The sequence below is a fragment of the Bidens hawaiensis genome, unplaced genomic scaffold, assembly GCF_021521415.1.
Source record: "Bidens hawaiensis isolate Kalapana, Puna unplaced genomic scaffold, B.hawaiensis_p1.1 tig00013078_1, whole genome shotgun sequence".
In the NCBI taxonomy this organism is placed as follows: Eukaryota; Viridiplantae; Streptophyta; class Magnoliopsida; order Asterales; family Asteraceae; genus Bidens; species Bidens hawaiensis.
Genome location: NW_027492103.1, coordinates 152,699 through 163,864, shown reverse-complemented (window position 1 = coordinate 163,864; position 11,166 = coordinate 152,699). Strand labels below are relative to the sequence as shown.

The 11,166-nt window shown below is 38.0% G+C and overlaps 1 protein-coding gene and 1 pseudogene across 2 annotated transcripts; one reads left to right on the top strand and one right to left on the bottom strand.

Annotated features, from left to right (window-relative positions):
- Positions 1-1,334: 1,334 nt before the first annotated feature.
- LOC143543212 (uncharacterized) lies at positions 1,335-4,462 on the top strand. The gene is made up of 5 exons (XM_077035583.1): positions 1,335-1,411; positions 3,041-3,462; positions 3,535-3,669; positions 3,738-3,893; positions 3,972-4,462. Exons 2-5 carry the CDS (start codon positions 3,043-3,045, stop codon positions 4,323-4,325), a joined length of 1,065 nt encoding a protein of 354 aa, XP_076891698.1. The 5' UTR covers positions 1,335-1,411; positions 3,041-3,042; the 3' UTR covers positions 4,326-4,462.
- Positions 4,463-4,496: 34 nt separating this feature from the next.
- LOC143543183 (general transcription and DNA repair factor IIH helicase/translocase subunit XPB1-like) lies at positions 4,497-8,522 on the bottom strand (annotated as a pseudogene). The gene is made up of 17 exons (XR_013137032.1): positions 8,417-8,522; positions 7,785-7,950; positions 7,460-7,682; positions 7,312-7,368; positions 7,087-7,224; positions 6,908-6,985; positions 6,747-6,834; positions 6,336-6,673; positions 6,177-6,252; positions 5,899-6,092; positions 5,659-5,822; positions 5,511-5,583; positions 5,317-5,430; positions 5,131-5,211; positions 4,981-5,040; positions 4,811-4,894; positions 4,497-4,736 (listed from the first exon to the last, which is right to left on the bottom strand). The product of XR_013137032.1 is annotated as a general transcription and DNA repair factor IIH helicase/translocase subunit XPB1-like (transcript).
- Positions 8,523-11,166: the final 2,644 nt, after the last annotated feature.

The window sequence follows — 11,166 nt, the reverse complement described above, 5'->3', positions numbered from 1 at the left end:
GAATTTATATTTTTTTATTGTATCAAAGTTAATAATATACTTATGGTTTGATGATAAATTGTTTCACATGAGATGTTATAACCCGGTTTAAAATCTATATGTTTTTTATGAGACCCAAGACCCGTTTATTTTTTTTACTATAAAATTGTTTTTTTTAATTATAAATAATATTTATGAAAGTTAATAATATACCTATGGTTTAATGAGACCCATGACCCGTTTATTTTTTTACTATAAAATTGGTTTTTTAATTTAAATAATATATATCTTTTTTTAAAATAAATAAGATATTAATTTTTAGTATATCCTATTTTATAGGATTTTTACATCATTAATTTGGTGAGAATAATTTTTTATTTAATGAGATGTTATAACCCGTTTAAGGAATATCTGGGTTTGGTAAGATCCATACCCATGAATTCGGGTCAAATGCATGATAAGACTCCATTTAAAAATCAAGCAAATCTGATGACTCCAAAAAAAGGGGGGAGCGACCACATCGCGACACATAGGATTTTTGGATCTTCGTTTATATATATTATAGATTACACTTAATTTTACTCATAGTTAGTTTTTCTCTTATAACTTTTTGCAGTATAATTTTTTTACAAAATCTCGAATACACCGTTAAGACGTGTTTTTTTTATCTACAAGCTCACATAAATTTATTCAAAACCAAGCGGTGTCAAAAAACTTCGATATAAATTTTAGCCACTTGGTTTTTAATAAAATTTATATCGGCACGCAGATAAAGAGTATTCAGAATTTTGTAAAACTTTGTATTTTTAAAACTTATAAACGAAAAACTAATTATAAGTAAAATTAAAATATAATAATGTATAAGAAAAGTACCAAAATTTTCATAAAAAATTGTTCCAACCAGTTTAGTGCCTCGTCCAATTTTTTTTTGAACGAACCAACTAAGTAACGTCGGGTACTCCGTACGCGGCCCCTATTGGCTAAAGGTAGCCCGAGCCGGCCACTAGCCCGGACGGACGGAGCCCCTAGCGGTCCACCTATTGAGGGATTCACCGGATAAAACCGACCCCCACGCCCGCCAAATGGCACGACAGCGAGGAGCCGGTAAAACCGGGTGAGATCAAGACTCGAACCCAGGCAGGCCAAGGTCATCCCTCATATCTCTCATATAAATTGGTGATAGTGAGATTGAAACCCCCTACCTCTCACTTGTAAAATGAGTGTACGACTCGTCCAATAGACGTACCAATTAATTTTATATAATAATCGTCACACTCTAAGAATCTAGTCGGCCCGACCAAAATACTTTAATTAAGATTCCAGGGCTGACTGGCGAGCCTCTTATCACATATTATCTCTCTTTCTTTCAACTGCTACTAATCCCGCCGCCAGTCAACCGCCGGCGAGCTGTTCTTTGCCGGAAACTGTTCAGGTACTTCCTTCTACTTCTTACCTTCCATATTCCAGCTTCATATTATTCAATTATTCACAATATTATGTCACTAATTGATTCTTAACTTCATATGCTACTTGCATCCAAACCCTAGGTCTTTTACACTGTTTTTTCCCAAGCAAAATCATATTACTTGAAGTTAAAATCAAACCTTAATTACCCACATCACACATGGTGAAAATTATAAACCTTTTTATAATGAACTGTAGATAAGTTTAAAGGTGCACACCAACTGTTTGATAAAATTCCACAATGTGTAAATTAGGGTTGAGCAGAAAACCGAAAAAACCAAACCGAAGCATTAACTGATGGTTAATTTTTTAGTTTTTTTTTTTTGAAAAACTGAATTTTTGGTTTCGGTTCGGTTTTTCATCTTTAAAAACCCGAAAAAAACCGAACCGAACCGGTTTATGGTGATAAAGATTATGAAAATGATGAAGACTAAGACTAAACTTTGAAGATGAACATGATGATGTATAAGGATTGCGACTAAACTTTTGGTGTTTTTTGATTAAAAACTGTGCTGAACTTTAAACTCTCTACTTCTAGCAACTTTGTATTTGTATGGCTCATAGTTACCTAATTCGCTACCCTAGCCGCGAATTTCGTATTGGATCGGTTCGTACCGAATCGGAATTCGAAAGCGAATTCAATCGCTTTGGTTCGGCGTTCCGATTTCGGTCAATTTGACGTTCCGATTAAGCCCGATTCGGCGATCCAAATCCACATCATGCACCGAACCTACGCAATTGAAATCGCTGTTCCAAATCCAATCGCTTTTAATCGATCGAAATAGACTAATTTTTAGAGATATACGGAGCAAAAAGGTGGTTCATTTTATGCCGGAAATACGAAGAAGAAGAAGAGAGTGGCCGGAAAGACGGAAGAAGAAGAAGAAATGGCGACTGTGCGTTTTGTTATTTTAGCTTTTTAGGGCTTATTAACTTTGGGTTTTTGATATTTAACCCTCCCACTCTTTCACTTTTCTGATTTAGTCCTAGTTTATAATTTTTTAGTTTTTACAAAAGAACTATTAAAAAGTGTAAAATTATAACATTATATATGTATAAATTATAAATAACTATTTTTTGATTTGGGTATATCGAACCGAACTACATGGTACACCGTACCGGTTCGTACCGAAATGAGCCTACCCCCTTTCGAACCGAATACGTTACCTTTAGCGAATTGCGTACCCGAACTGCGTACCCGTACCGGAACGAACCGCGAATTAGGTAACTATGGTATGGCTCAACGTAACACGAGCCTATGTTTTTATTAATTCAATATACATGTGGTACTCTAATACGCTTTTACAAGCTTAAATTAATCATTTTTATTTTTAAAATATTTTTGCAATGTCTAATAGAATTGAAAAAAAACCGACTATAACCGAACCGAAACCGAAAATCTGAAAACCGAACTATTTGTATATTCAAAAAAGCGATGACTTTGGTTTTGGTTTTGCCTAATAACCGAACCGTGCTCACCCCTAGAGAAAACACCTGTTTTCTCATACATGTACAAGACTTGATTTTTATGCTTTTTTTGATAGAATTTGACCCAGGTTTTTTTTATTTATTTATTATTTATTTTTTATTTTTATAGAGATGAAGAGAATGATAGCATTAGGGTTTGAAGGATCAGCCAACAAGATCGGTGTCGGTGTCGTGACTTTAGACGGTACAATCTTATCGAACCCACGTCATACTTACATCACTCCTCCCGGTCAAGGATTTCTCCCTCGGGAAACCGCGCATCACCATCTCGAACACGTTCTTCCGTTAGTCAAAGAAGCTCTTGAAACCGCTCAAATCACGTTGAAAGATGTTAACTGTCTTTGTTACACTAAAGGTCCCGGAATGGGTGCGCCGTTGCAGGTTGCCGCCATTGTTGTACGCGTTCTTTCGCAGTTATGGAAGATTCCTATTGTGGGTGTGAATCATTGTGTTGCTCATATTGAAATGGGACGGGTTGTCACCGGTGCGGATGATCCTGTTGTTCTTTACGTTAGTGGTGGAAACACGCAGGTAACTTCACCAGTATTATTATTATTAACTTATTATCATTATTGATTTTTTTGTTTTGCTTTTTATTATTAGGTAATTGCATACAGCGAGGGCAGATACCGTATTTTCGGTGAGACGATTGATATAGCAATTGGTAACTGCTTGGACCGATTTGCTAGGGTTTTAATGTTGTCAAATGATCCAAGTCCAGGGTACAACATCGAGCAGGTATGAATTTGTGTTTTCAATACTCTTGTTTAGATTTATGTATTGAAGATAAATCTAACTTTATTCAGCTTGCTAAAAAAGGAGAAAAGTTTATAGATCTTCCTTACGTCGTAAAAGGAATGGATGTGTCTTTTAGTGGAATATTAAGCTATATTGAAGCAGAGGCTGAACAAAAGCTTAAAAATGACGAGTGTACCCCTGCAGATTTATGCTACTCGTTGCAGGTAAACGAATAATCTATATGGTTACACAAACTATGATATTTAAATGTTAATGAGCTAATTTCATTTTTTTGGTTTTAGGAAACGTTATTTGCTATGCTTGTTGAGATTACCGAACGAGCGATGGCTCACTGTGACAAGAAAGATGTGTTGATTGTTGGTGGGGTCGGGTGCAATGTGCGGTTGCAAGAGATGATGAAAGTTATGTGTGGTGAAAGGGGCGGGAAACTGTTTGCCACTGATGATAGGTACTGTATTGATAACGGGGCAATGATTGCGTATACGGGTCTTCTTGAATATGCGCATGGAAACACGACTCCGTTTGAAGAATCGACTTTTACTCAGAGGTTTAGGACTGATGAAGTGTGGGCGGTTTGGAGAGATGATAAGAAGGATTCATCCAATGCCACTATAACACAAAACGCGAGTAGCTAGGGATCGTTGATGGACTGAATTGTCATATTTAAACCTATTCTTATGCTGATTGTTTCTCAATATGGAATTGATGTTATTAAGAATTAATTTGTATGCTGATAATTTGTGGATTTATATTCTTAGAACTTTCACTTTTCTGTACAAGTCTCGGGACATATCCAACTGTCATAACTATGTTCGTACATAACGTTGCTTGAACAGTTGATGTCGTTTTGCTGGATTCTTAGGCTTGCTCTTTGCAACGCCTCCTTTTTGTCCGGTCCCAAACTCGTGATAAACGATCTCTTTAGCTCCTGACATGGCACTCATGGACCCCACGCGGCAACTTACTTGACCCTTTTGAAGTGCTATATCATCTGTATCGGCTTCCAGTATTTCCAAACCTAGTGCATCATCTCCAGCACTTAACACCTGTCATAAAACCAATCAGTCAGCACCCGTTTTAACTGCACACAAACGTTATCGTAGAGAGAAAGACACAAAACCTTCCCGAGGAGAGAAAGTTGATCTTCTAGACGATGATAGCTCAACTCTGACCCTGCATCCGGTGGAGGCAGGCCCGTAATCACCTGTTAAATCACAAAAAAAGATCAACTCCCATTTCTATTGACATTTTGTGGGTCTATTCATAATGGAAACTATGAAATATTATTACCTTAAAGCTATAACCTTGATCAACTAGAAATTGCTGCCTCTTAGTTGAGTAATACATTTCCTGCATTATCAAGGTTAATTAATTAGCATATACATATACTCGGTGTTCGATAGTTAACACTTAATGATAATACTAATGATATAATATTACCTGTGTATCTGTAGATACTAGAGAGTAGAAAAAGGCGTTGTGTTCCTCTTTTCCTCCCGCCATTCTATCCTGTAGACGACCCTATACTCAAATAACAGGATGAAAACGACACTAATTATAAGATTTTTTCCATAAAATATAGAAAACCATGTAAGTTATTAAGCGCGATAATAACTTAAAAAGTACCTTTGCCCTGAGAATACGTCCAAGACGTTGGGCTTCCTAACGCCTCGAACCAGCATGAGACGAAATTTGAATAATCACATATGCTTCAGGTATATCGATCGAATTATCACCAACCTATAACATTTAATAATACACGCAAATAACATTACAATACAACGCGTTTGTATACCAAAATGGCTTTTTAGAAGTTGTACCTTTGAGAGGAACACAGTATTGAGTGTCTTGCTGGTTTTGAAAGACTCTAATATCTTTGTTCTTTCAACATGGCTGCAAACAAAATACAATACTTAAACGCGCAAGACGAATAAACGATTATTATTTTTTCTAAAAGCAGGAAAGAACCTTGTGGCACCATAAATCATCGGCTTGCAAAGTTTCATCGCATATTCAGTGAGCGCAAAAAGATTATCAGCAAATACAATTATCTTATCGCCACGTTGCTGTTCATGAAACCGAATAAGAAACTCGCAAGCTCTAAACTTATTAGGGTTCATCGCATATAGTGCCTGCAGTCAAGGCAACACATCAACAATTGTTAAATATAGGTTTAATAACAATAATAAACTTTCTAAAACATAATACCTGTTTCTTCTTAGAATTTTCCTTCTTTAGATATTCAGCAAAAAACTCTTTGGTCATTGGACACCACACTTCAGCACATTGGACATTTGCAATAAATCCACCTTTGACCAAATCCAACCAATTTGCTTCATACAACTTTGGACCAATTAGAAAATTCAAATCTGAAATTTTTTCATCCTCGCTAACAAGTGTAGCTGAAAGATTATAAGATTATAAAGATTAATAATTTCTGCATTAGACAAAAATAATACGGATTATTAAACTATTGAAAAGCATACCAGTAAGTCCAAGCTTGCAATGAGATTTAGTGATGCTAATGACTTTACGAAACATTTGTGCAGGAACCACGTGCACCTGAACAACCGATCACACAACCAAATTAACGGTCTGGTTTCACGCATTTTAGGTAAAAAAAAACACACAAGAAATTATCATGCCTCGTCCATGAGTAGCAAACCCCATTCTCGGTTTCTTATTTCCTCAATGATCTTTTCAGATTCTTCTGATCGTTTCCCGTTAAAAGCAATCATGTTGTAAGTTGTCACAACGACTCCAGCGTTTCCATGGAATCTTTCTTTGCTATTCGATGTAAACCGACAAATATGCTCGTCCCGTATGTTTGACCATAGTTTGAACTGAAAAGCCCACTGGTCAACCGAAACAGCATTTGTTGCTAAACAGAGACAACTTTTCTTTATTCTGCAGGCTGCAGAAACTCCCACTAATGACTTTCCAGCACCACAGGGTAAGACAATGATGCCAGATCTTGCTCTGCCTGCAAATGGGTTAAATGTGCTAACGGGTCAAAGGGTCGAACAGGTTCAAAGGTTTGGATATTATTGCAATACCATTTCCAAACATCTTGCTGAGACTCTTCTCTTGATAAGGCCGTGGTTGTGCTTGAGGTTTTAATTCCATCTCAAGGTCCGGATTGATCTGCAATGTAAGATTCAACCAATAATATGTCAATGAAAAGCCATGTCAGCAGTCAAAACAAATGAAGACTTACGGTATCATTCCGAAAATCATATTCTTCCAACATCGGATAGTTTAGAGCTCTTGGCAAGCATTGTTGCTTTACATTTTCCTCCTGCCAAGTAAGTTTGTTAAATCAACTTTACAGATTAAACATATATTATTAAAAGACGGGTCAAATCAAAATTCTAAAGTCAAAGAGATGAGAGAAAGTATACTTGCAGGATCAATTTCAAACGAATGAGCTTCTTTCTCTTCGGTTGCAGCCGCCAGCTGCGCTTCATTTAGCAACTCATCATGTGTACCTTCAAGCTCACCAACTGATCTACTAACAGTGAAACCGTCTCCTCCCTGAACGATATAAAAAACGGAACTTTATAATCATGCATATAATTCTAACATTTGGCAATTAATCCACCATGAAACATAAACACATACCTCGTTAAAAATCCTCGCTCGTGATATCACTGGATCATTTAACAATCTCTTCAATACCTGGAAACAAGCCTCAAAAACACAGATTAATATAAAATATATCAACAACGAATGCCTTTACTTCGACAAAAGAATATTTTAACTATCTTGCCTTGGGGAAAGGAGATTCGACCAGATACCGATTCTTCTTAAGTACCAGTTTTACTTTCCCATAATTTGCAGTAGACTCGTGAATAAAATCAATTATCTCTTTCGGAAGCTTGGTTTTTGAAAGCTTATTCAACACCGAAATGATCGTTTCAGTTTCTAGACCTACGGAAACAGCAGCGTAAAGCGAATGTGGAGTAAGGTCGTATTCATGCATTGATGCAGGCCTGCAAGTATAAACAATATATCAAATCTTATATTAACAACAAATTAAATACTCCATACTAAGTTATTAACTATTATTATTATTGTTTTGTGAACATGTATACCTGCAGACCGGTTCTGCAATAGCAATAAGAAAATCATATGCTTGTTTATACAATGGGGAGAAAGTCTCTAGAAAGATGCGACCGTCTGCGCAGGCCCATAACGGTCGATTGGCGTGGTCCGGTTTAAGTTCCAGTTTGGTAAAATCTCTCTTTTCCTCTCCATCACCTTAAACATTCATTCGGTCAAATCATAAGTCAAAACTAAGAAACATATATATATATATATATATATGGGAGGGTTATTTTGAGAACCATGGTGAGTTTTATGAACTTTAAGAACTCAATTTTGAACCACACATTTAATTAAATGATATGAAATATGTGGTTGAGATTAAATTTAATAAAAACATGAAGCAGGAGAGAGAATAAGTATTTTTGATAATTACACAAGTTTAAACGTTAGTTACACATGTGTAAAAAGTCGATTCGGTGTGTAAAAAAGTACCGTAATTTTTTGTACATCACTTACACTTACGTATTACACATGTGTAAAAAAAAATTCGAAAAAAAAATTGTTACATTGAGTTCTTTCGAGTTCTTAAAACTCAAAGTGGTTCTCAAAAGAAATCAATCCTATATATATATACTGAATACACACGGCCATATTGTTTAGTAATTAGTTAAGCATATACCGTCGCGGTCATCATCATCATTGAAGTGGTTTTCAACATAATATACATCTTCATCCTCAAAAGATTGAGCCCTACGGTCCTCCTGTATAATGATAACAACATTATTAAGTTTAGGGGAAAGTTAACGTACAAACTAAAGAAAACGTATCATATAGTCTAATTATATATATAACATGGTGTAATTAAATTAAACTACCATGTAATTACATAATGACACTAGTATATAATATAATTACGCAATTTGATACGCACAGTTAGCACGTTAATAAAACTATTTGAAACAATGACGTCATTCATGTATATTATTATTATTAGCCCTAATTCAATTAACAATTAAACAATGGCGCCTAATTTAGCATGCTAGGGTTTAATAATAATAATAATAATAATAGTAATAATAAATAATAATAACCTTTGATGATGAGGATTTGATCCTCTTGTTAGGTCTACTGCTGGTCTCACCTGTCAATCAATGACGTAACGAGTTACATTCCATACAATACAATTGTTTTTGAAGAAACACTAAGTGAACCTTGGGCAGATTACGGGTAACCTGGGGGTTAGATAGATGTTTCCCACGAGGGGTTAGACCCGGTAAAGATGGTTCTTCTGATAACCTGCAAAACAGACACCGTGAGCTTGTCACTGAGAAGGGGGGGTTCCTCCTTGTGACCACCCTCCGGCGTGAGAATCAGACTAGATTGCTCTTTAAATATAAATGTATATTAAGAGATTGCTAGAGCAGATATCAGGTATAATATGATGATAATATGATAAGATATGATGGTCATACCATTTGTGGTATTTATAGCCGAAGGTAGGTTTCCAAGGAGGTGTGGCCGGCTGCAATAGTATTCCTGTTCCACCAACAGTGGCCTACGCACGTGCCCTGCTGGTAGTTGGTGGGTAGGCAGCGGCTGATAGTGACCAGGCCTGCTGTGTACTATTCATTTTCCACCAACTGCCGGCTATGCACGTGGTATGACAGGAGTTGGTGAGTAGGCAGCGGCTAATAGTGACATACAGTACAGGAGCATGCTGCTCGCCATACTGTTGTCAATAAGTTGTCGTATCTTTAGTCAGATCTTTTGCCCATACCTCGTCAGGTACAGTACAGAAGATCTTCCCGTATCGTACGGACTGGCTTATTTGGGCGGGAGTATTCCCCCTCCCGCCCTTGTGCGGGATTGTTCCCGGCTTTGCTCATTCCTTCAGGTGACACTGAGTGATTGAGAGCTAAATGCCTTGTGCGTGTAGCCTTGCTGCGCGGGTGGCCTTCCCTGATGGCTTGTATCCGCAACTGCGGGAACAGGCAGAATCCTTCACCATTGGGAGGCATTTCCTGCGGGAACAGCTTGCGTACTGCGCGTAAGGACGTCACGTCTCTGAGCATGGTTGGTCCTGCGATCCAGTTGGTTTCTGCGCAGACATCCCTTTTCAAGGTGAGTCTTGCGGGTCCAACTGGGCTCTGCTGGGACCTACCTCTTCAAGTCCCCCCAGTCCAATGTTCTTCTCATGAATGTTTAATAAAGTGAGGTGAACTTTTGGACTTAAGCAAAGGGTTTTGAAAAGGGTTTTTTAAGGTTTTCCATGGGGATTCTTCCCGCGGAAGTCCTTGTCACTTGCAGAAATTCCCGACTTTCCTGCTTGATCTTTGGGTATGATGCGGGTAGGTCTGTAACCTCCTCGCAAGTCAGGAGCGTTGAGTCCCACTTGTGTGGATTCTCCCTGAGGTTTTGGTAGTTTTGAACATAGTGATCAATTATGTTAAAACCACCAATTCCATCCTGGAGCCTCAAACAATGTAGTTCTCGACGTTCCCGCTATGCGGGGATGTTATTTCCGTTTCCGTAAGCATTGCCCAGAAGATCCTTCTTGGTTTCAATTCCCTGCGGAGCGCTAGGTATGTGAAGGGTTTTGCCTTAACACTGTACCCGCGCTCGTCTTACGGTTACTTTACTTCCAAGGTATTCCTGGCGTCAATTCCCTGCGGGTGCTAGGTATGTGAAGGGTTTTGCCTTAACACTGTACCCGCACCCGTCTTATAGTTACTTTGTTGCCGGGATATTCTTGGCTTCAATTCCCTGCGGGTGCTAGGTATGTGAAGGGTTTTGCCTTAACACTGTACCCGCATCCGTCTTACGGTTACTTGGTTGCCAAGTTATTCTTGGCTTCAATTCCCTGCGGGTGCTAGGTATGTGAAGGGTTTTGCCTTAACACTGTACCCGCATCCGTCTTACGGTTACTTGGTTGCCAAGGTAAGGGGTATTTTCCCGCTTACTTTTGAATATTTTTGAATTTTGAAATTCGAAAGGTTGGTGAAAGGATAAGAACAATCCAAACCTCTGAAACGTCGTGCGACGGTTTCTTCTGACTGTGTCAGGACGTGAAGGAAGTTATGGTGACGTGACAGTACATGGTCATTCCAGACGCTTTTTCAGGCGCGTGGGTGCGATTTTTCGGGCGCGTGGCCGCGAATTTAATGGTATGCGTCCTGTCAACAGCTGTTGACAGCCTGCTTTTTGCCACGTGTCATAGTTTCATTGCACCTTCGATTTCTCTCTCTTCCGCATTAAATTCATCGCATTAATTGCGATTAGTATATAAAGGGGGAGAGGGTTCTTTGTAATCCACACTTTCACTCTTCTCTTCATCTTTAGAACGATTTCCGGCGAATACTCATCTTTCAGTCGAGCATTCTCTTGAAATCGTTTTCTTCTTTCTTTTGCAAGATGTCGTCTCGTGATCTT